Genomic DNA, 25011 nt, shown 5'->3' on the forward strand with positions numbered 1-25011 from the left:
TGCTCGGACATTGCCTTGGCTGGCTGCAGCTGACGGAGTTTGAACAGTATCTGGAAGGCCCCCCAGCCCCACAAAGATTGTGATGGTGGATCAGACAATGGGTCCAGTATTCCATCTCCAACAATGGCCAGCCAGATGCCTTAGGAAGACCAGAAGTGTGCCCTGACGTAGAAGGTGGGGCTAGTGTGGTACCCCAGCAATCAGAGGCACACTACCCTTTAATCATAGAGAAGACTTTTAGCTTGTCATAATACCTAGTAAGTCCTTTGGTAGACCTGTCTTCCATTTGTGTAATAACTTCTTTCAAGTATCCAAACAAACAGCCACTGCCACATCTAGTAGCAATGAATTATGAAAGTTAAGTATGTTAGTAATATTTCCTTTTGTTTATTATGAAATGAGTGCTGGTCAGTTTCATTGGATGGCCCTAATTTCAGTCTATGCTCTCTCTCCATACCATTTATAATCTGATCAACCTTAGTCCTATTCCCTCCCCAGTTACCAGGTAGTCATTCTCCTTTTCTAAAATAAAAGATCCCGAACACTTGACCTGCATATAAATGAAACATCATAGAATCACAGAAACTTAGAGTTGGAAGGGACCCCAAGGGTCGTCTAGCAAAAAGCCCTGCAACTTCAATCCCTTAGTTTTTTTACAGTGTAGTCTCATTCATGTTTACTCAGAGGTGTGTTCAGGTGTATCTCCCACTAGTAAGTGAATTTAGATTTGTAGCCTTCCTCTGGGAGTTAGTCTCGGAGAATTACTTCCGAGGAATCATGTGGAAGATTGCACTCTTAGTTGCCCCTTTCAGTACCTTCTCCAACTCTGTTATGACCTTGCTGAGCTGGGGTGATCAGAACCGTGCACAACTTTCTAAATATGACTACATCTTAGATTAATATAATTTGTTGTTGGCATCTGTCTGTCTCAAGAGACAATGGAAGAGTGTGCCATCAGGGGTAAAATGAATCTGTTGGATAGTTACAGCACCTGCTGTGGCTGAGAGAGCAGTATCACTGTGATATATGCTTTTTTGTCAATCCCATTGTTTCTTAAATAGCACAATAATAAGCATTTTATGACTATTACCTGCTTAATTGCCAAGGTGGATTCAAAGTGGTTTACAGGTATAAAACCAGTTATAAAGAAATACAAATACACATACCTAAAATACACAATAAAAGAATTTCATCAAAACATTAAAATAAATATCTACAATTAAAATGTGTGCTAAAGCAAGTCCATTCAAACAGTATAAGACTTAAAAACAGTTTAGATATAATACTTAAATATGGAGGTTTAGGTCACGAGATCTGATATTTCCAGAGTTTTAAGTAGGGATGAGTAAAAACTACACATTTTCCAAGTTTTCTCCCCCACAGGGGTCCACTCTTCCCCTTTCGAGGACACTTTTAAATAGTTCATTCAAATTTCATTCTTTTAAAGCACAAGTTTTGATTGAACACTTCTATGCTCAGCCTACTAAAATAATTATTCCGTGCCTTGTTAACACAATGTTCTCCTATTCCCTATGTGGTATCAGATTGTGTGTGTGTGTGTGTATGAGATCCCTTTTCCTACATGGTATCTAATTAGCCGTGAGCAAACCGGCAGTGAATCCAGATCATGTGTTATGCACGCACCAAAAGTCTGATAACACAAAGAAGGATGGAAACTGCTGTCAAGAAAGTAGTTTTAAATCAACCACTATTTATTTTGAGAAACGGTTACCAAACTCCTATGTTTATTAGGCCCTAAATATGCAAATGTTGAGATGAAAATTAAGAGAGGAAAGCCACCAAAACTCATACAGGTCTAATTTTATTTAAAAAGTATACCAACATTTTCCCACTTATAGCCAAAGCTTTTTTAAATAATATGTACTGCTAACCAAAATTCCTTTCAGCAGGAACAATGAAAAGGAAATGAGTCACTATGGCTTCCTGCAGCAGTATACAACCCTACGATGTCCCTATTTTCATTAGAGAAATGTTGGAAGGTACGTCCATATTTCAAAGGCGTAACTGATGTCCGGGGGGAATTTCCGAAATGCGGCAAGTCAATTGTGTCCTGGCAACCCTATGATAGTACATAACCAAAGCCAAGTTACAGACCACTAAGAATCCACAGGGAGACAGCATAGATTTCAGAGAATCGTAAGGAAGCACAAAGCTTACGTGGCCAGCATGCATCACAGCCATCTTGGAAAGGCCTTCAATAATAGCTTTCAGCAGTGGCCTTCTTAAATGTACAATCCCTTCTCACATTAACTCTGTGGTGTCAGTGCTGCCACAGCATGGCTATTTCCTATGCAGTAAATGGAAGATCAAACTGAAAAACACTTTACCCCATTACCCGGTTCAGGCCTTCAGACACGGCCTTCATAGTGCAGGAAGCAATCAGTTTTCTAGTGACTCCAAAAAGACATGAAGGAGCCCTTCGATGAAGCGGTGCTGAAATTAAACTGATAACGTCCCACTCAGGAAATGAAACAGGAAGCTATCAGGAGACAAGAGTAGCAATGCAGAGAGGCAAAATAATAATATATCAGTTTCAAGCATCATGTGGAATAATTGTCAGATGTGTAATGAATCATCAGGGCTTCAAAGCAACAGCTGCATGAGCTGGTACTGTGCTTACACAGCTGCGTAAGACCCAAGAGCCCTGAGGTCTCTTAAGGGCAGAGCCACTGCCTTGCTGGGGCGGGATAGCAATTCTAGTCCCAGAGGACACTGCCTGCAATTGCTGCTCCCCATCAGTTCTTCACCCTCTACTGGCATCAGAAGCAGAGGAAGCGGTGAGAAGGAAGATATATTTGAGGCACAATAACCGAGGAGTGGGATGCAGGTGGCGCTGTGGGTTAAACCACAGAGCCGAGGACTTGCCAATCAGAAGGTCGGCGGTTCGGATCCCCACGACGGGGTGAGCTCCCGTTGCTCGGTCCCAGCTCCTGCCAACCTAGCAGTTCGAAAGCATGTCAAAGTGCAAGTAGATAAATAGGTACCGCTCTGGCAGGAAGGTAAACGGCGTTTCCATGCACTGCTCTGGTTCGCCAGAAGCAGCTTAGTCATGCTGGCCACATAACCTGGAAGCTGTACGCGGGCTCCCTTGGCCAATAAAGCGAGATGAGCGCCGCAACCCCAGAGTCGGCCACGACTGAACCTAATGGTCAGGGGTCCCTTTACCTTTAACCGAGGAGGATAAAAGGTTAAGGCCACATTCAGAGACTTGTTAGTCCCAAATTCTCGTTCAGAATGGGACTTTGCACTTCCTTCCGTTTGGCTTGGATCAGGATGGCCGTATGAATTTAACAATTTTTAAAAATTAATAACAAATATATTTTTTTAAAAAAAGAAGGAAAACTCTGATCCTAAACCTCCACCGCCTTGCAGGAAATCTTCAAGAGAAGAAAAGGCTACGTCTAAGAAGTAAACCCTACAGGAATCTGGTGTGGAGTCTCTAAGAAGGTTAGATTTGACTCCTTCCAGCAACTCCTGCAGCCAAGCTGGTGCCAAACGTATTACTCTGCTTTCCTTTGGACTTCAGTGAGGCTGAGAGGGGAGTCTTCAGCTGGGCAGCTCAGGACCTCCATCCACACTGACCAGACTTGCACCTTGGGGAGGTCAATCTGGTGTTGCTAATGCACCACCACTGTCTCTCAAGGCTGACGGATGCATTTCACCTGATCTTTAAAAATGAATCCTGATGTGGTTTTTTGAAAGGGCAAATTTAGAGGTTGGTGGGCAAAAGCAAGCAGCTTGACAGATAGGCAGTTTCTGAATTAGCGTGTCTGAGAAATATCCCCTTCCTCCTCTTCATTCTAAAGAGAATTTCTGATTATAGTAATAATTTCTGTGGAACTAGAAGGTGGTCTGGGATTTTCATAAACCAGTTGTTAATTTTAAGGGGAGATTATGGATGTTCACTTGAGAGTTAGAAACAAAACAAAACAAAACAAAACAAAACAAAACAAAACAAAACACTCTTTCTTGCAGGTTGAAAACATCAGTGCTCAAAGTGCTCAAAGTGGTTGAAGTACTTCCAATTTTAGGAAATGAACAGAATATAGCTGGTTATCATTAAGAACATTTCAAGTCAAATTGTAGTAGTATAGTATAATAGGTGACTCCAAAGCCAATAAATTAATAACCTATCCTCAAAAACATAGGCAATTTTATTAAAAATAAACACTGATTATACCAAAAGGCCTTTTTAAAAGTTTTGTCATTTTTTTTTAAAAAAAAACTGCCCTCCTTATTCTCTCTTTTTTAAAAAAAAAAAAATTATTAACCGACCAATCAAATCAAATCACATCACATAAATTCCGAATTACAAAGCCAAATTTTAAATTTTTTGTTGGGGGGACCCATATTTCAATTTCCGAAGGGGATTCCAATCATCTTCTTGCTGCTGCATTAATATCCACAAATCTGTCCAAATAATGTTCATAATTCTAACCAGTCCTCTCTTGCTGTTCTCACATCTCATCTTGTTCGTATATTTTTCTTTTTTTCTTTATGATCTCTTCTGATAATCTCCTTAAGCAGGTAAACACCAGTTGTAATCCTGTGTGAATTTTCCGTTCTTCCAATCATCATGTCGAGATGGTTTCCATATATCATCACTTTCGTAAATAAAAGCTCTCTTTCCATCATCAGTCTCGCAAAACTGTCGCCTTCTTTAGTCCCTCTGAGGAGGCCACTCACAATATGAAAACAAATCTACTCCTCCTCCCAGACATAAGTCTTTCGACAGAACTTGCCAAAATGGCGACGGTATTTTTTACTGCGTCATTCCAAAGCTCTTATATATTCCACAGTCTCCTTAAAACATGATAATTTTGGTTAGAAAATTATTTCCACACAGTCTTAAATCCTCAGCTTAAGTCATTAAAACGGCATTTCTGACTTGCGACTTGTGGGGGGGTGGGTTATTGGTTAATCACATAGAGAAAAGAAAGGAAAGTTTTTTCCCCTCCCCCATCCAGTCCCGTTGCCGAACATACCGAGCCTTGGTGTGTCTTCTCATGATTTATTCCTGTTCCTCCGACCCGTCTTGTTTCTCAGAGATCTCTTCGGTTAGCAGTCTTTACTCCCCATTCATCATTGAAATATGTGCATTAGCTTCCTCCTAATTGTTTCTTTTGAAGTTGCTGCAGCTAGAGGCGCAAATCAGAGACAGCGTCCAGGAGCGCTGAAATCCACACAAGGGCTTTCTGACTAGTGCCCCCATCCCCTCAAATTCGGGGGTGGTATAGGGCACAGCAGGCAAGGGCAGTCCCCCCCACACACGCTTGGGGGGGCCGGGAGGCTGTTTACTCCCATCACAGCCTCTTAATTACCTCGTGTGGGTCGGAGCGATGTTATTGTCAGCCATCTTCCGATGCACCCCTAGTGGCCCCTCGCCCTCCTTATTCTCTCAGAAGATTTCAGGTGGCTAACAGATCAGTAATAAAAAGAGAGAAACCAACCACCACACAGCAATGCTACCATCGCCATATGAAACCACATCAGTGGGAATAGTGCTGGACCCATAAGCATCACAGAGTAGTATCATCTGCCTAAATAACCAGTAAAATTTATTTGTCCCTGGTCATAGCCACTGTAACGCCACGCACCACACTGGCCACACCACACTGGCTCTCGACGGGCACAGAAGAAAAGAATACTTTCTTTAAAAAAAGAAAGTGCACTATCAGTGATACTCCAACAGTAATGGCCATTTTTTTAACTTTCTAGTCCCTGCTCATGCACCACAGCAATTGCTTTGTAACCAACCACTGAAGTGATTTTCAAGTCACATGAATATATAATGACGGAAGTTACCACATGACAGTGTGGCTACATATTTCTCTTTTATTTGAGGAACATAGATCCCTTCCAAGAATCAAGTCTCAAAATTACCACAACAGTGGGTTGCTTGGTTGTTGTTGTTTTTTAGAAGTACATGCACGCACATTGCCCATCCTGTTCTGGAATCATCTGGATTCGTTCATTCTTCTCCACCCCAAATATTTATTTCACTTTAGCTCACAGGCTCTCAAATGGCTTCCTGATTTAAGCCCTCCTCTGTGCAGGGGTTGAAAGAGTCATAAATCACGATGGATTCGGTGAGGGTTGACAGCGCTCACAAAATCCAATCAGAAGCAGGCAATATCCTCTGCCTTCTCAACCTGAGAAGGGGTTTTCTTTATTTTAAAAAAGCTACCTTAGCTCTAATAGAAAGACGGCCCATGAAAGCAGCTTATCATTTCTGAGACATCCAGAGCTTCCAGGCTAACCAAGTAATACTTTTCTGTGACAACCCAAGTGTATTGTACTAACAATCAAAAACATACTTCTGCTGCAATCAATTTTCACCAGAAATTTTGGAAATCTTAGTCTTTCGACCACAGGCTGAGGATTTGTTACACTCCATTTTAGGAAAAAATGGACTTTTGCTTCAGTGATTTGCCATTTATTACTTTATATGCTGCCATATTATCTAGTTTGGCCTGGGGGGGCGGGTTGGGGGATATTCTCTCTCTCCCTGTAAGACTGCAGTGCTATTCACCCAGCTATAGTTAAAGGTCTGTCAGTTTTCCCATTATATGCCTCCATTATCAAGGCTTTATAACTCAACTCTCAAATGTCAATCCTATCTGATAGGTGCCAAAAAAGCATTTGACCTCATGAAGGATTACGTGATGGCGACTGATCCATTAAATTCTTTGTAAGCCGGAAGCCAGGTTCAAGTCCTTCTTAAGGGATTTATTTAAAGGTAAAATATTAATATTTATGAGTACAGTATTCAGTTCTATCGCTAAAGCAGTTTAATGTAACAACAGTATTTTGGGGATACAAGAATCATCTGATGTTACAAGGTCTTTTTTTGTTGTCTGACCACTTCTGAGCCAACACGTATCTCACAGCCAGGCCAAGTCCTAGCATTGCATTTTACACATAGGAGAAGACAGGTAATTTACATAGCCAGCTAAATTCAGTTTAGCTACCACCATTTAACTCCATATGAAACCACAGGAAGCAGTATCTGAGACAATTGTTCCGCAACATACCGAAGACAAATTATTTGCTATCTTTTCTTTCCATCAGTGATTATGCAGGAATTTTTACCACAATGGGAATAGCAACTAATATAATTATGCAGATAAATTACCTTTATTTACATAATTTGCTATTAAATTTTCTGACAAATCTGTTGGCTGGGATGAGGGTGGAGGGATAGAATTTAATGGGGTGTTGTTCCATTATGATTTGTAAGTCCCCTGGGGCAGAGGCCTATCATACCTTGGTGGTTGTTATTGTTTGCAAACCACCATGCAAATAATTGGGGGGGGGGTGCAATTGTATGCAGGGGCTGTGTAAGCATCCAGGAAATATTTGTCTGCAAATATTTTCATCAAAACAGGGGGAAAGGCAGATAAGATAGTGAGAATTCTTCTGCCTTGATAAGCAACAAAATAATGACGCTGAATCTAAAATGGCATCTTCAAACTATTTGTAAAGCAGATTATGTAGCTTGTGCCTTTGGTGTTAGCCCACTGAACAGGCCTACGTAATCGTATATAAAGAGGGCATGCTCTGCCTGAATATACCAACAGCCCATTTTGATTCTCTCTTAAGATAGTTCGTTGAAGGTCATTACTGTTTTCTCCTAATTTTTAACTTCCACAGCATTGTAATAAGGTCACAGATTCAAAAGAGGAGAAACGTTGCTGTACATTATTAATGATCCCTGCAGAGGTAAGTACAATGAAAGAAACGATTTGCTGAAATTCTGTGTATTTTCAAAGATAAAGGAGGTTAAGAGATATACTCAAGCCACTCTCTTACATGAAAGGAAACGTCAGTTAACTTCCATCTTACCATAAAGGAGTTGTTTCTTGCAGGTTTCGAGTCTCAGCGTTAATCTAAAGAATTTGTGCTGAAAATAAAAATGGTTTGCCAGTGCTTGGGAACCTGTGGCCCATAAGCCTAATTAGCCTCCCCAGGGCCTGCAAGGCCATTTTAAGTTAATCACACCCACCTGCCAAATGATGCCAGGCCCAGGACAGTTAAAGGGATCTTTGGTTTCTGATTTAACCACTGCAGCATAAAACCGAAGACAAGCCCTCTTCAAAAGGCAAAGGCAGCAAAGGCCTCTCTGTTCTGCACTCTTAGACCAGAGATAGGCCTTCTGCCAACTCAGCAGGAAAAAGGTATTATTTCAGCTCACCCCACTGTTGGGGTGGGTAGAAATGCTGCCTTTTACTCTTAAGAAGGAGGCATAGGCTTTCTCAGTTGGTTAGAGCATGGTGCCGATAACACCAAGGTTGCAGGTTTGACCCCCTTATGGGACACCTGCATTTTCCTGTATTGCAGGGGGTTGGACTAGATGATCCCCAGGATCCCTTCCAGCTCTGCAGCTCTATGATTCTCTCATTCTCTGATCTTAGTTCTGTGATGCTTAGTGCAAAGATCAGAGATAAAACATCCCTCTGACTCCTCTTTATTTAGGACAAGGTTTCCCAAACTGGGGTCTCCAACTGTTTTTGGACTACAATTCCCATCATCCCTGACTACATAGGGATGCTAGATAGAGATGGTGGAAGTTGTAGTCCAAAAACTGCTGGAGACCCAAGTTTGGGAAACCCTGCTTTAGAGGAATTTTTTTGTATGTTTGGTGTGTGTGAGAGAGTGTGTCTGTTGTAAAGTAAAGGTAAAGGGACCCCTGACCATTAGGTCCAGTCATGACCAACTCTGGGGTTGCGGTGCTCATCTTGCTTTATTGGCCGAGGGAGCCAGCGTACAGCTTCCAGGTCATGTGGCCAGCATGACTAAGCCACTTCTGGCAAACCAGAGCAGCACACGGAAACGCCGTTTAACTTCCCACTGGAGCGGTACCTATTTATCTACTTGCACTTTGACGTGCTTTCGAACTGCTAGGTTGGCAAGAGCAGGGACCGAGCAACAGGAGCTCACCCCGTCGCGGGGATTCGAACCGCCGACCTTCTGATTGGCAAGTCCTATGCTCTGTGGTTTAACCCACAGCGCCACCCATGTCCCTGTGTCTGTTGTATAAATATGTATTTTCATGCATGTAGGAAGAGATTGCTGTGTGTCTGGTGGCTGGTGCTGGGATAGCTAAGGCTGCGTACACAGCATACACTGAAAGCACATGCGCCCTGCCCAAGCCACAATTTCCAAAATCCTTAACCAAATACAGTCCCTATGATTCTATGGGGAAGTCCTTCAAATGTATGGTGTGTGTAAGCAGCCTCAGGCAAAGTTTGAGCTAGGTACTTCCTGGCTCCTACACTAACTATTCTGGGGACTAAATTGTTGGGAAATAACCGGTGAATACCAATTAATCCTGAAGTCCCACATGTGTGGGGAACTACAAAGAAAAAAACAAATGGCTGACTGCCTGAACTAAAGAAAAACTGTGTGGGCCTTGACTCACGTCTTTAGCCAAAACAGCCCCCAGTAAAGTTTAAAACACAGGCCTATGCAGTATTTGCAATGCGGGGGAAATATAGGTTGTTAGATCTGTAGATGTCCCAGAATTAAGTGCTTACAATGTGCTCCCCTTGCCTCTTTCTGAAAGACCACAAACTTCACAAAATTTGAATGCTCTACTTACAGTAATCACAGGTCTCACTCAGGCAGCAGAAACAACACAGGCAAAAGCCACTTCAGTGCAAAATACAAAAAGGATATTCAAACACAGAATCTGGGGTAGCGAGCTCCAGCCTTGTGCGTGTGATTAGTTACCGGTACATGGTTCAAACAAAAGAGGGAAAGAGAGAGGAACAGGAAGCAGGCAATACTAATCTGGTGGGCCAAAGAGCAATGAGCAATTCAGAAGACAGGTATACAAGGTCTTTTGGACACCCAAGATTGTCTCCCCATGTTTAGCTAAACCCCTGATCATCTTACATCTATCCAGACCAAGCAGGGCCATTTCCATTGGGTGTGGGGGCACTTAATGTGTAGTGAATCTGGCTATTGCAATAAAACACTGTATTTTGCTTTCCAGCATTGCAATTAAATAACCCATCTGCTTATTTGGATCTAACGCGTGGAGTGTTGACATTCGTGTGGACATCTGTTTGAGAATCCTGGTGGGCACAGAGTGGTAGTTCCAGCTGTGTAAAGATGGTAATGGCACAAAGGTTATCCTTTCCCCTTGAGACACAGAGCTGCAGCAGAAGTAGGACATAAGGCATGACAGATTGCTGGAGAAGGAAATTTAATGTAGCCGAGTTGGAAATTGACATCATTAAGCAGTCTTTCAACATGGCAATCAACATATTTGCTGTTTAAAAGAGGAGAACATTTTCAGCACTGCTTAGCGGTGTGGGGTCATTACTCTTTTAATCTCCAAAAATATTCCAGTAAGGAATATATTTATTTCGTGTCTGCCGGATGATAGAAGACACATTACATCCATCCCATACATTCAGAGCGCTATGATACCCCTCTAAACAGTCCCGACTGAATTCTGGGAGTTGTAGTTCGTTAAGGGTGCCGAGAGTTGATCAGAGACACCTATTCTGTTCTGCTCTGGAGCCAACTGACAATTCCCAGGTAAGATCCTCCCCCTATTGTGTGGGCAGGGTGGTCCCTCCCCCTACCTGGCCTGATCACCTTGGCAACGCCTCCCCAGGCGGGATTGGGCAACTGGCTGAGGTAGGCGGAGACCTCCAGGCATCCCACCTGGGGAAGGCAAAGCCGAGCCTGTGCTAATGGTGCCGCATAGGGTCCAGGGGGCTGCGCGCGACCACGCAAAGGGCGCCCCCCATTTAATGTGGGGAGCGGTCATTCCCAAAGTGGTTTAACTATCAATTGCTCTTCACAGGGAAGTCTGTAAATTGTAGCTCTGTGACTCTAACTCTGTAACTCAGACTGCAAATTTTGGAGGGTCCTTAGGCAAGTCCCCTCCCCTGGTCCCCACTCCCTTGTTGAATCTGCCTCTTCACTGGCATGATCACCATTTGATTCTCATTCTCTTCTCAGCATTGCTACCATCAGTATCTCCACTGCCTTTTCCTCAACCACTGTTGACTGGTCCAGACCAAGAGGTGGTCGTGCTGGAATCCTGGAAGCCAAGATACAAGTCTGGGGTGTGTACTCTTTGGTGAGAGAACCCCAGCACAGATTTAACATCACTAAACATGCAGCAAAGCAAAGCATGGAAATAAAGGCTTGTAAAACCTTTAAAATGTGCCCTTCGTCTAAGTCCAAAAATATCCCCAAGCTATCCCATTTCCCTAGCATAGAGACAGACCACACTTTGTCTAAGTCGTAAAATGATCTACTTACAAAACTCTTCAAAGGTCAGCAGCCATGAAAGATGCACAGACAGTGAAAACGTTGCTTAGCTATAAAATGTAAAAGTTTCTAAACTACTGGTATAGAGAAAAACTCTAGTTTCAGACTCCATTTTCCTTCTCTTACAGAACTCCTTACCTACTGAAATCCACATGGATAGTGAGAGATAGAAACGCCTTGGTGACCCACTTCCTCTCAAGGTGGGAAGTGATGACATATGCTAAGCCTGGCAGGACAGCTTAGTCTATGGTTTTAACCCCTTCATGCACTAATTGGATTCAAAAATGCTAGAGTTATATGAGGCTGGAACCCTACAGAGGTCGAGTAAGCAAGTAGTTGCAACAGTGAAGAAGCAGCAGAGATCTACAGAACTCTTGGCAGTGAGCCCCCTGATAGTGTAGATCAGGGATGTCCAACAGGTCATTTGGGATCGACTGGTCGATCCCCGGAAGGTTGCAGTCGATTGCTGTCAATCACGGGCTCATTTCCCTTTGCTTTTGCCTAAGAGCACCCGGCCTTGCCCCGTCTCCCCTGCCTGGATTTTCTCCTGATCTCTGTAACAGAAGACGGAGCTTTTGCTGTGATGCAAAATGCTTCCACAGCGCTGTTTTGGTGGAAGCCAAATGCTTCCACAGCCCTTCCCCCTTAAAAGTTCCCCCCAAAGTGGAACCCCAACAAAATGGGCATAAAACGAGGCATTTCCCCTCCCTAAATGAAAGCTCAACAACTTTGACCTGAACCCCTAAAAAGGGTGGTAGATCACTGCCAGATTTTAATTCTGAAAGCACATTGCAGTCCCTCGGGAGTTGGCCACTCCTGGTGTAGATCCTCAGCAGTTTCCCAAATATGCAGACCCTAAGCATAATAGTAAGAGTACTTAGCAATGGGAACCAAAGGTGATAAGCCAATGGCGTATGTAGAAAAAATGTTTTTTTACTTGTTTAATCAACTCACTTCTGAAACACAACAAGCCAAAGTATATAGCAGGAAAAACCTAAAACAGAACTGCAGCTCCTTCATAATCAGGCAGAACATGTAGCTGAACTGCAGTCCTTGCCAGAGGACGCAGCAATTAATATTTTCAAGCGTCTGATGAACTACTACACAGCATCAACTTGAGTAGTATAAATGACAGCAGGACACAAAATAGATGGCCGTTCAGTGGCCAGAATAACAAGCCTGGGCTGGCTATCAGTGATGAATTAGGATCCTTAAGTTAAAACGTTTACTGTTTGAGGTTGTAGTGCTGCCTCTTCGGCTATGCCTGAACCTTCCATTCCTGTTGCGGGGAGAAATCCAAAAAAGTTACTCAACTATCTAGACACCTAGATATGAACCACCTGGACGGAATGCTGCGTTACAGAACAAGAGAGTGTGCTCACGTGTAGGAACACAACCGGCCACTCAAGGGACCTGCTCTTTCAGAGCCTGCCACAGAATCACGTGACCAAGCTCTAGGATTGTTTGCAGTAACTATTAAAACACAATAAAGCAGTAAGGGTCTCTCCAAGCTAGTGATTTATTGCAGGTGCATTGTGCAACATGCTCTTGAGCCAGGAAGAGTATATTAGTGGTGGATTTATCCTGCTTTTATTGGCTGTTCTGTGATTCTTCCCCAAGGCGGCCACATCATTGCTGGCCTGTAGTGCAATAAAAATGAGGCAAATGTAAATCAGAATGTATACGGCAATAAAAAAAGTTAGAACGTTTCAGCAGGAAGTTACAGGATGTGCACTGATTTAAAAATGAAGCCGTGTGACTGCCCCAGAACTTTTGCGGGAACCGGCAGTATTGAAATCAGGATTGTGTATAACTGCCCTGACAGCATCGGGAACCCAAATCATTATAAATGTGCAATTAAATGGGAATCTGCAGAGCCCCTAAAATACAGCCCACAATCACAGCAAAGACAATCAGGGCAGGGAAAATCAGCCTGGGAAAATGAAACAGCCTTTCTCTGTGCCTAAAGCCAGCTCTATCTCTCTTTTAAATCAGAACCAGTGAAGGCAGTGAATGTCCTGTGTGAGTGCCTGGAGGTGGTTGGAGGGTGGATGAAGGCTAACAGATTGAGGTTGAATCCTAACAAGACAGAAGTACTGTTTTGGGGGGACAGGGGACGGGCAGGTGTGGGGGACTCCCTGATCCTGAATGGGGTAACTGTGCCCCTGAAGGACCAGGTGCGCAGCCTGGGAGTCATTTTGGACTCACAGCTGTCTATGGAGGGGCAGGTTAATTCTGTGTCCAGGGTTTATCAGCTCCATCTGGTACGCAGGCTAAGACCCTACCTGCCCATAGGCTGTCTTGCCAGAGTGGTGCATGCTCTAGTTATCTCCCACTTGGACTACTGCAATGCGCTCTACGTGGTGCTACCTTTGAAGGTGACCCGGAAACTGCAATTAATCCAGAATGGGGCAGCTAGACTGGTGACTAGGAGAGGCTGCCAGGACCACATAACACCAGTCCTGAGAGATCTGCATTGGCTCCCAGTATGTTTCCGAGCACAACTCAAAGTGTTGGTGCTGACCTTTAAAGCCCTAAATGGCCTCGGTCTGTATACCTGTAGGTCTCCACCCCCATCGTTCAGCCCAGACACTAAGGTCCAGCGCCGAGGTCCTTCTGGCGGTTCCCTCATTGCGAGAAGTGAGGTTACAGGGAACCAGACAGAGGGCCTTCTCGGTAGTGGCGCCCGCCCTGTGGAACGCCCTCCCATCAGATGTCAAGGAAATAAGCAGCTATCCTATTTTTAAAAGACATCTGAAGGCAGCCCTGTTGAGGGAAGTTTTTAATATTTAATGCTGTATTGTTTTTAACACTCAATTGGGAGCCGCCCAGAGTATACTTAGACCCACAAAAAAGGCCCTTTTGGTGGTTGCAACCTAGGTGTGGAACACACTCAGTCTCTTGATTGCCTTTCAGAAAGTCAGATTGTCTGTAGGTACAGTATATGGTGCTGAAGTGTTTGTGGCTGTTAACAATTTGTTTGTTGAACGGTTAGCTGCTTCAAACACCTATTCTGATAGGACAGTGGGATCGGAATGCCTTTTAATACATAAGTAGATGATCAATTAATTTCAGCACTAAGTGATACAGATCACGGTATTAGGTGGAGATAGCACAAGCTGCTAACCAGATAAGCTCGAGCAACTCTCTTTGACGGTGCAAACATACCCTTTTCAATATTCCAGGCAAGCAGACCGAAGGCGCACAGTAATTCAAAGGCAGTGTTATCCCTCAGGGGAAGCATCATCTCAGAAAACAGAGGGGCTTCAAATACTTTTGTATAATTTCCGGGGGGGGGGGTTATACTATCATTTGTCACCCCACCCCACCCCCAGGTGTGTCAGGTCTGAGGTCCCTCACTTTGTTGTGTGGGCACTAAAAAAATGATACCCTGATAACAGGCTTCTTGTATAATTCTTTGCAGCCGCACACCATGGGCATATTTTATTTATTTATTTGTTTAGCTGCACACGGAGCCATTGCCTGGGGTGTGTTGGGGAGATGGCAGATTCCTCTCTCCCTCATTCTCTCCCTTTCTCTGTGGCAGCTTTGTTCACTAAATTAAACAGCCTGGCTGAGAGGGGAAGGGGGAAAAGATACGTATTTCAAACAAAATGTTTCCAAGACACTGCACTCAGAGGCCCTATCACTGATAAATGAATGATAGATCTGCCCATGGAGTGCCTAATGGGAAATATATTCCTAATGCGAAGAACTCCATTTCAGAAACACACTAGCTAGAAGCTAGTCACCTGCCAGGCTGACAAAACAAAAGTCAATAGCATGTACTGGATTCCCAGGGAAGCAATTTCCCCAACTTCTTCGCTTTTCCCATTTCCTATTTATTCCTTTTGTCCCCACCCCACTCAGGCGCTCGTCCTACTCTTGAGTAGGACCGTGGCAGAGACACATGCCCGACTGGCATGTTCCCTCCCTCCTGGTCAATCGTTCAGGAGCTTCAAAAGATTTCTTCTGCCCAAACATCACAGCGACAGATGCCAACAGACATCGGCACACTTAGGGATCCGCAATCTTCGCAGTTTGCGTAAGAGAACTCAGCATTTTGGCTAATCTGCTTTATTTACATATAAACATACACGGAGCACTGCAACATGGCTCTCTCTCTCTAGCATCAGACAGCAGAGAGAAAGAACAAAGGACAATAGTCCCACCTCATGGAACACAGTAACACAAACATCCTGTCTCCGTCACTTCCCACTCTGTGGAGTCAAAACATACACCGTCATGTGATAGACAACAATCCCATGACTGCAATCACGGAGCAGGAATTCTAAACCCACTTCTGTCTAGTTGCACAAGAGGCTCTCCCCAGTGGAGAAGCCAGGACCAGCAAACATCTCCCTGTCAAGGGCACAAGGGATGGGTGTGGTGCCAGTACAACTACTGCTAAGGATGCTGACTATTAGGCAGAATAAGGTGCCCAGTGCAGAGAGGCAGAAGGGTGTTGCTTGCTAGAGTGGCTGGCCAGCCCTCGGCTGCTGTGAAGAGTGGTGTCCCTGTTCTGTTTTGAGTGACTGCTTCAGCAGAACAGAGGCAAGGCATGGCTTGAGTGGAGAGCCCTGTCCATAGCTCAGACAGCAGACTCCACAAGAGCAGAGCTCAGGAGTTAATTCAGGGACAGCCATCCTTTTACCGAGTCTTAAACGGCACCTCCAGCGTCACTTACTTGACTTTTCCATGTGCAGCCACACTTTAGCCTGAGGAGCTGGGCTTCTAGTTGGCAACTGAAGTCTCAGCTTCCACAGATAAGTTTCCTTCAGCACTGCTTATACAGTACAGTAATACCTCCGCGAACATCCGCCTTGTCTAGCGTCGATTCCGGCAAACGTCCACAGCAAACCCAGAAGTACCGGAATGAGTTACTTCTGGGTTTGCCGCTCACGCATGTGCAGAAGCGCTAAAGCACGCTTCGCGCGTGCGCAAACACGGCGCTTTGCCCTGCATCCTTTCCGGCTAGCGGCTGGGGCTCTGGAAGAGATCCAGGCAGCAAATCAAGGTACGACTGTAATGTGCAAATACCGTATTTTTCTGTCTATAAGATGCCCCAACGTATAAGACTCCGATTTAAGAAAATGGGGGGAGGTGTATAAGACGCCCCCAAATTTTTGACATTATTTTTTAGGGGGGAAACCTAGTCTTATACACGGAAAAATAGGGTACATACAAAGCTGGTAGTAGGAGAAAAGGGAGGAAAGAACAGTAATTTTCAAATCAGTGGGTGAATCCATCAAGCGCAAGCAAGGGCTACAGTTGCTAGGCAACCAGAGGGGGAAAGTTTTGGACATTTTGTGTGTGTTTGTCTTGCTCCCCCCCCCCGCCGCCCAATAATTGCCACAAAAATAAGGGCCAAGGTCAGTCCCCCATGCTCCCGAATTTTGTTTGTTTGTTTGAACTTATACATCTTAAATGAACAGACAGATTTACCCCAGGGAAGAAGTTCAGTTCAGTTCACATTTAAAGGCAAATCTACCTAAACCACACTTCCTGAAACACTATGTGAACTGGAACACGGTTGTCCTTCAAAATTGGCATTTCTCCCCATTTTGCAATAAAGTCCTCCAGTCACATGATGTGTACAATGCACACATTAGGTACAAATTTGCATTAAAAGGCATATATTCATGATAACACAATATTATAATGTAAATATTATAATATAATTATAATGCACAATATTAGTGAATACAGCTTGCAAAATTGTTTCTTTTGCATGGAAATGGTGTATATGTGGATAAATTTAACGTAGAATTTTGAGGCTTCATTTTTCCCCCCAATAAGGACTTTTAAAAAAAAAGAATTCATGAGCTAATGTATGGAGACTGGAAACAGGAGAAACTGAAAGAAACCAAATGTGACAGATTTGACCATCCATAGTACTCAGGTCAGCAAAAAAATATCCCAGACACTGCCACTTTCCTTTACCAGTTCAGACGCACTTTAGGCTTTAGCCAGAACACTTTTATTTCAAGATCTGGCTCCTCCAACCAAGATCCCTCTCAGTCCATGGTCTCTTTCGCAGCACAGGTGAGGCAAGACCCAACTACTGGGTCCCCAGCTCTTGCCGCTGTCCCTGGACTCAAACGTTTGTATTTTGAAGGCCTTCCTTGTCAGTGGAAGGTTACTGCAAATGAACAGAATTTTCTTTTAGTAACTTAGTGTGCACATTACATTGGAGCCACCATATGCACCAGAACTGAATACATCGATATTCTTCCATCTCATTATAGCCAAGAAAACTAAACCGACTGTAGTAATGAGAGTGTGGGGAAGGCTTCTTGTGATGTTTAAGGAGACACTTCCACCCTAATTTAAAGAGGTTTTAACCTTCCATGGCAAGTGCCATCTAGTGGCTTTTATCCTATTAACAATCAATTTTAGACCAATTATGGGAAGGCACATTTGAAGTTACAAAGAAGAGATATGAAGGTCCCCTTGGAAACGAATTTAAGCTACAATCCTGTACCCGTTTACCTTTGAATACAGAAAACGATTTTTTTGAAAAAATCCCTAAGCCCTGGGGTCACAATTTCATCAAAAATATGACTTTCGGTAATTCACTCAAAAATGGTGCCAAACAATTGAAAATGCTCCCCTTAGAGGTCGAAACAGAAGGCTTTTTATCACAGCACAAGAAATCAGCCCTCGAAAACCTAACCGGCAGAAAAAGATTTTTTTGAAAAAATCCCTAAGCCCCGGGGTCACAATTTCATCAAAAATCTGACATTCGGCAATTCACTCAAAAATGCTGCCAAACGGTTACAAATGCTCCCCTGAGAGGTTTGGCGGTCGAAACAGAACGCTTTTGATTACAGGAAAAGAAATCAGCCCTCGAAAACTTAACCGGCAGAAAAAGATTTTTTTGTAAAAATCCATAAGACCCGGGGTCACAATTTCATGAAAAATCTGACTTTCGTTAATTCACTCAAAAGTGGTGCCAAACGGTTGCAAATGCTCCTCTGAGAGGTTTGGCGGTCGAAACAGAAGGCTTTTTATAACAGGACAAGAAATCAGCCCTCGACAACTTAACCGGCAGAAAAAGATTTTTTTGTAAAAATCCGTAAGCACCGGGGTCACAATTTCATGAAAAATCTGACGTTCTCCAATTCACTCAAAAATGGTGCCAAATGGTTGCAAATGCTTCAGTGAAAGGTTTGGCGATCGAAACAGAAGGCTTTTTATCACAGGACAAGAAATCAGCCCTTGACAACTTAACCGGCAGAAAAAAGATTTCTTTGAAAAAATCCCTAAGCCCCGGGGTCACATTTTAATAAAAATTTGTTTCGTTAATTCACTCAAAAATGGTGCCAAACGGCTGCAAATGCTAACCTTAGAGGTTTGGAGGTTGAAACAGAATTCTTTCCATCACAGGATAAGAAATCAGCCATCGACAACTTAACAGGCAGAAAACGATTTTTTTGAAAAAATCCCTAAACCCTGGGGTCACAATTTCATCAAAAATCTGACGTTCTCCAATTCACTCAAAAATGGTGCCAAACGGTTGCAAATGCTCCCCTGAGAGGTTTGGCGGTCGAAACAGAAGGCTTTTTATCACACGACAAGAAATCAGCCCTCGATAACTTAACTGGCAGAAAAAGATTTTTTTGAAAAAATCCCAAAGCCCCGGCGTCACAATTTCATAAAAAATCTGACTTTCGTTAATTCACTCAAAAATGGTGCCAAACGGTTGCAAATGCTCCCCTGAGAGGTTTGGCGGTCGAAACAGAAGGCTTTTTATCACACGACAAGAAATCAGCCCTCGAAAACTTAACCGGGAGAAAAAGATTTTTTTGAAAAAATCCCTAAGCCCCGGCGTCACAATTTCATAAAAAATCTGACGTTCGTTAATTCACTCAAAAATGATGCCAAATGGTTGTAAATGCTCCTCTGAGAGGTTTGGCAGTTGAAACAGAAGGCTTTTTATAACAGGAAAAGAAACCAGCCCTCGACAACTTAACCGGCAGAAAAAGATTTTTTTGAAAAAATCCCTAACCCGGGGTCACAATTTCATGAAAAATCTGACTTTCGTTAATTCACTCAAAAATGGTGCCAAACAATTGAAAATGCTCCCCTGAAAGGTTTGGCGGTCGAAACAGAGGGCTTTTTATCAGAGGACAAGAAATCAGCCCTCGACAACTTAACCAGCAGAAAAAGATTTTTTTGTAAAAATCCGTAAGCACCGGGGTCACAATTTCATGAAAAATCTGACGTTCTCCAATTCACTCAAAAATGGTGCCAAATGGTTGCAAATGCTTCTGTGAAAGGTTTGGCGATCGAAACAGAAGGCTGTTTATCACAGGACAAGAAATCAGCCCTCGACAACTTAACCGGCAGAAAAAGATTTTTTTGAAAAAATCCCTAAGCCCCAGGGTCACAATTTAATCAAAAATCTGACTTTCGGCAATTCACTCAAAAATGGTGCCAAACGGTTGGAAATGCTCTCCTGAGAGGTTTGGCAATCGAAACAGAAGGCTTTTTATCACAGGACAAGAAATCAGCCCTCGACAACTTAATCGGCAGAAAAAGATTTTTTTGAAAAATTCCCTAACCCCGGGGTCACAATTTCATCAAAAATCTGACTTTCGTTAATTCACTTAAAAATGGTGCCAAACGGCTGCAAATGCTCCCCAAGAGGTTTGGAGGTCGAAACATAATTCTTTCCATCACAGGATAAGAAATCAGCCCTTGAAAACTTAACAGGCAGAAAACGATTTTTTTGAAAAAATCCCTAAACCCTGGGGTCACAATTTCATCAAAAATCTGACGTTCTCCAATTCACTCAAAAATGGTGCCAAACGGTTGCAAATGCTCCTCTGAGAGGTTTGGCGGTCGAAACAGAAGGCTTTTTATCACAGGACAAGAAATCAGCCCTCGACAACTTAACAGGCAGAAAAAGATTTTTTTGAAAAAATCCCCCAGCCCCGGTGTCACAATTTCATCAAAAATCTGACGTTCTCAAATTCACTCAAAAATGGTGCCAAACGCTTGCAAATGCTCGCTTGAGAGGTTGGGTGGTGGAAAGAGAAGGCTTTTTATCACAGGACAAGAAATCAGCCCTTGACAACTTAAACGGGAGAAAAACATTTTTTTGAAAAAATCCCCAAGCCCTGGGGTCACAATTTCATCAAAAATCTGACGTTCTCCAATTTACTCAAAAATGGTGCCAAACGGTTGCAAATCTTCCCTTGAGAGGTTTGCCGATCGAAACAGAAGGCTTTTTATCACAGGACAAGAAATCAGCCCTCGACAACTTAACCGGCAGAAAAGGATTTTTTTGAAAACATCCCTAAGCCCCGGGGTCACAATTTCATCAAAATTCTGACGTTCTCCAATTCACTCAAAAATGGTGCCAAACGGTTGCAAATCCTCCCCTGAGAGGTTTGGCGATTGAAACAGAAGGCTGTTTATCACAGGACAAGAAATCAGCCCTCGACAACTTAACCGGCAGAAAAAGATTTTTTTGAAAAAATCCCTAAGCCCCGGGGTCACAATTTCATCAAAAATCTGACGTTCTCCATTTCACTCAAAAATGGTGCCAAACGGTTGCAAATCCTCCCCTGAGAGGTTTGGCGATTGAAACAGAAGGCTGTTTATCACAGGACAAGAAATCAGCCCTCGACAACTTAACCGGCAGAAAAAGATTTTTTTGAAAAAATCCCTAAGCCCCGGGGTCACAATTTCATCAAAAATCTGACGTTCTCCAATTCACTCAAAAATGGTGCCAAACAATTCAAAATGCTCCCCTGAAATGTTTGGCGGTCGAAACAGAAGGCTTTTTATCACAGGACAAGAAATCAGCCCTCGACAACTTAACCGGAAGAAAAAGATTTTTTTGAAAAAATCCCCAAGCCCCGGGGTCACAATTTCATCAAAAATCTTACGTTCTCCAATTCACTCAAAAATGGTGCCAAACAATTCAAAATGCTCCCCTGAAAGGTTTGGCGGTCGAAACAGAAGGCTTTTTATCACAGGACAAGAAATCAGCCCTCGACAACTTAACCGGCAGAAAAAGATTTTTTTGAAAAAATCCCTAAGCCCCGGGGTCACAATTTCATCAAAAATCTTATGTTCTGCTATTCACTCAAAAATGGTGCCAAACAATTCAAAATGCTCCCCTGAAAGGTTTGGCGGTCGAAACAGAAGGCTTTTTATCACAGGACAAGAAATCAGCCCACGACAACTTAACCGGCAGAAAAAGATTTTTTTGAAAAAATCCCTAAGCCCCGGGGTCACAATTTCATCAAAAATCTGACGTTCTGCTATTCACTCAAAAATGGTGCCAAACAATTCAAAATGCTCCCCTGAAAGGTTTGCCGATCGAAACAGAAGGCTTTTTATCACAGGACAAGAAATCAGCCCTCGACAACTTAACCGGCAGAAAAGGATTTTTTTGAAAATATCCGTAACCCCCGGGGTCACAATTTCATCAAAAATCTGACTTTCAGTAATTCACTCAAAAATGGTGCCAAACAATTGAAAATGTTCCCCTGAAAGGTTTCGCGGTCGAAACAGAAGGCTTTTTATCACAGGACAAGAAATCAGCCCTTGACAACTTAACCGGCAGAAAAAGATTTTTTGAAAAATTCCCCAAGCCCCGGGGTCACAATTTCATCAAAAATCTGACGTTCTCCAATTCACTCAAAAATGGTGCCAAACAATTGAAAATGCTCCCCTGAAAGGTTTGGCGGTCGAAACAGAAGGCTTTTTATCACAGGAGAAGAAATCAGCCCTCGACAACTTAACCGGAGAAAAAGATTTTTTGAAAAAATCCCCAAGCCCCGGGGTCACAATTTCATCAAAAATCTGACGTTCTCCAATTCGCTCAAAAATGGTGCCAAACGCTTGCAAATGCTCTCCTGAGAGGGTTGGTGGTGGAAAGAGAAGGTTTTTTTTCCACAGGACAAGAAATCAGCCCTCGACAACTTAACCGGCAGAAAAAGGGTTTTTTGAAAAAATCCCCAAGCCCCGGGGTCACAATTTCATCAAAAATCTGACTTTCGGTAATTCACTCAAAAATGGTGCCCAACAATTGCAAATGCTCGCCTGAGAGGGTTGGTGGTGGAAAGAGAAGGTTTTTTTTTCACAGGACAAGAAATCAGCCCTTGACAACTTAACCGGCAGAAAAAGATTTTTTTCAAAAAAACCCCAAGCCCCTAGGTCACAATTTCTTCAAAAATCAGACGTTCTCCAATTCACTCAAAAATGGTGCCAAACGGTTGCAAATGCTCCCCTGAGAGCTTTGGTGGTGGAAAGAAAAGGTTTTTTATCACAAGAATAGAAATCAGCCCTTGACAACTTAACCGGCAGAAAAAGATTTTTTTGAAAAAATCCCTAAGCCCCCGGGGTCACAATTTCATCAAAATTCTGACGTTCTACATTTCACTCAAAAATGGTGCCAAACGGTGGCAAATACTCCCCAGAGAGTTTTGGCGATCGAAACAGAAGGCTTTTTATCACAGGACAAGAAATCAGCCGTCAAGAACTTAAACGGCAGAAAAACATTTTTTTGAAAAAATCCCCAAGCCCCGGGGTCACAATTTCATCAAAAATCTGACGTTCTCCAATTCACTCAAAAATGGTGCCAAACGCTTGCAAATGCTCGCCTGAGAGGTTTGTTGGTGGAATGAGAAGGCTTTTTATCACAGGACAAGGAATCAGACCTTGACAACTTAACCGGAGAAAAAGATTTTTTGAAAAAATCCCCAAGCCCCGGGGTCACAATTTCATGAAAAATCTGACGTTCCCCAATTCACTCAAAAATGGTGCCAAACGCTTGCAAATGCTCCCCTGAGAGGTTTGGTGATCGAAACAGAAGGCTTTTTATCACAGGACAAGAAATCAGCCCTCGACAACTTAACCGGCAGTAAAAGATTTTTTGAAAAAATCCCTAAGCCCCGGGGTCACAATTTCATCAAAAATCTGACGTTCCCCAATTCACTCAAAAATGGTGCCAAACGCTTGCAAATGCTCCCCTGAGAGGTTTGGTGATCGAAACAGAAGGCTTTTTATTACAAGACAAGAAATCAGCCCTCGACAACTTAACCGGCAGTAAAAGATTTTTTGAAAAAATCCCTAAGCCCCGGGGTCACAATTTCATCAAAAATCTGACGTTCCCCAATTCACTCAAAAATGGTGCCAAACGCTTGCAAATGCTCCCCTGAGAGGTTTGGTGATCGAAACAGAAGGCTTTTTATTACAAGACAAGAAATCAGCCCTCGACAACTTAACCGGCAGTAAAAGATTTTTTGAAAAAATCCCTAAGCCCCGGGGTCACAATTTCATCAAAAATCTGACGTTCTCCAATTCGCTCAAAAATGGTGCCAAACGCTTGCAAATGCTCGCCTGAGAGGGTTGGTGGTGGAATGAGAAGGTTTTTTTTTCACAGGACAAGAAATCAGCCCTCGACAACTTAAACGGGAGAAAAAGGGTTTTTTGAAAAAATCCCCAAGCCCCGGGGTCACAATTTCATCCAAAATATGACGTTCTCCAATTCACTCAAAAATGGTGCCAAACGCTTGCAAATGCTCCCCTGAGAGGTTTGGCGATCGAAACAGAAGGCTTTTTATCATAGGACAAGAAATCAGCCCTAGACAACTTAACCGGAGAAAAAGATTTTTTGAAAAAATCCCTAAGCCCAAGGGTGACAATTTCATCAAAAATCTGACTTTCGGTAATTCACTCAAAAATGCTGCCAAACAATTAAAAATGCTTGCCTGAAAGGTTTGGTGGTGGAAACAGAAGGCTTTTTATCACAGGAAAAGAAATCAGCCCTCTACAACTTAACCGGTAGAAAAAGATTTTTTGAAAAAATCCCCAAGCCCCGGGGTCACAATTTCACCAAAAATCTGACGTTCTTCAATTCGCTCAAAAATGGTGCCAAACGGTTGCAAATGCTCCCCTGAAAGGTTTGGCGTCGAAAAAGAAGGCTTTTTATCACAGGACAAGAAATCAGCCCTTGACAACTTAAACGGCAGAAAAAGATTTTTTGAAAAAATCCCCAAGCCCCGGGGTCACAATTTCATCAAAAATCTGACTTTCGGTAATTCACTCAAAAATGCTGCCAAACAATTGAAAATGCTCCCCTGAAAGGTTTGGCAGTCGAAAGAGAAGGCTTTTTATCACAGGACAAGAAATCAGCCCTCGACAACTTATCCGGCAGAAAAAGATTTTTTTGAAAAAATCCCCAAGCCCCGGGGTCACAATTTCATCAAAGATCTGAGGTTCTCCAATTCACTCAAAAATGGTGCCAAACGCTTGCAAATGCTCGCCTGAGAGGGTTGGTGGTGAAAAGAGAAGGTTTTTTTTTCACAGGACAAGAAATCAGCCCTTGACAACTTAACCGGGAGAAAAAGATTTTTTTGAAAAAAACGCCAAGCCCCGAGGTCACAATTTCATCAAAAATCTGACGTTCTCCATTTCACTCAAAAATGGTGCCAAACGCTTGCAAATGCTCCCCTGAGAGGTTTGGCGTTCGAAACAGAAGGCTTTTTATCACAGGACAAGAAATCAGCCCTCGACAACTTAACCGGCAGAAAACGGGTTTTTTGAAAAAATCCCCAAACCCCGGGGTCACAATTTCATCATAAATCTGGCTTTCGGTAATTCACTCAAAAATGGTGCCAAACAATTGAAAATGCTCCCCTGAAAGGTTTGGCAGTCGAAAGAGAAGGCTTTTTATCA

At 43.1% G+C, this 25011-nt stretch overlaps 1 protein-coding gene and 1 long non-coding RNA gene across 6 annotated transcripts in view; one reads left to right on the top strand and one right to left on the bottom strand.

The window, feature by feature from the left end:
• Window positions 1-13405, bottom strand: part of LOC308482059 (uncharacterized protein) — a 77008-nt gene extending 63603 nt beyond the window's left edge. Inside the window, exon 1 of one of the 3 annotated variants that reach the window (XR_013988934.1) lies at window positions 5958-6076. Coding sequence is in view for 1 of the 3 variants with exons in the window: in XM_081015075.1 (XP_080871201.1) it covers window positions 11452-11530 (79 nt within the window). In the remaining 2 variants the exon portion in view is untranslated. Of the gene's footprint in view, window positions 1-5904; window positions 6077-11451 lie in introns of those variants that run through there. The other 2 variants (XR_013988935.1, XM_081015075.1) reach the window with 2 other exon arrangements.
• LOC308482103 lies at window positions 6096-11456 on the top strand. Of its 3 annotated transcripts, XR_013989019.1 has the most exons (6): window positions 6211-6284; window positions 6649-6760; window positions 7675-7743; window positions 10019-10140; window positions 10999-11119; window positions 11442-11456. It is a non-coding gene; the product is annotated as an uncharacterized lncRNA (long non-coding RNA). The 3 variants fall into 3 exon arrangements; XR_013989017.1 differs by lacking the exons at window positions 6211-6284; window positions 11442-11456 and adding an exon at window positions 6096-6110 and having other exon boundaries at window positions 10999-11204; XR_013989018.1 differs by lacking the exon at window positions 11442-11456 and having other exon boundaries at window positions 6132-6284; window positions 10999-11204.
• Window positions 13406-25011: the final 11606 nt, after the last annotated feature.

The sequence above is a fragment of the Podarcis pityusensis genome, assembly GCF_964106645.2.
Source record: "Podarcis pityusensis genome assembly, chromosome: 7".
In the NCBI taxonomy this organism is placed as follows: domain Eukaryota; kingdom Metazoa; phylum Chordata; class Lepidosauria; order Squamata; family Lacertidae; genus Podarcis; species Podarcis pityusensis.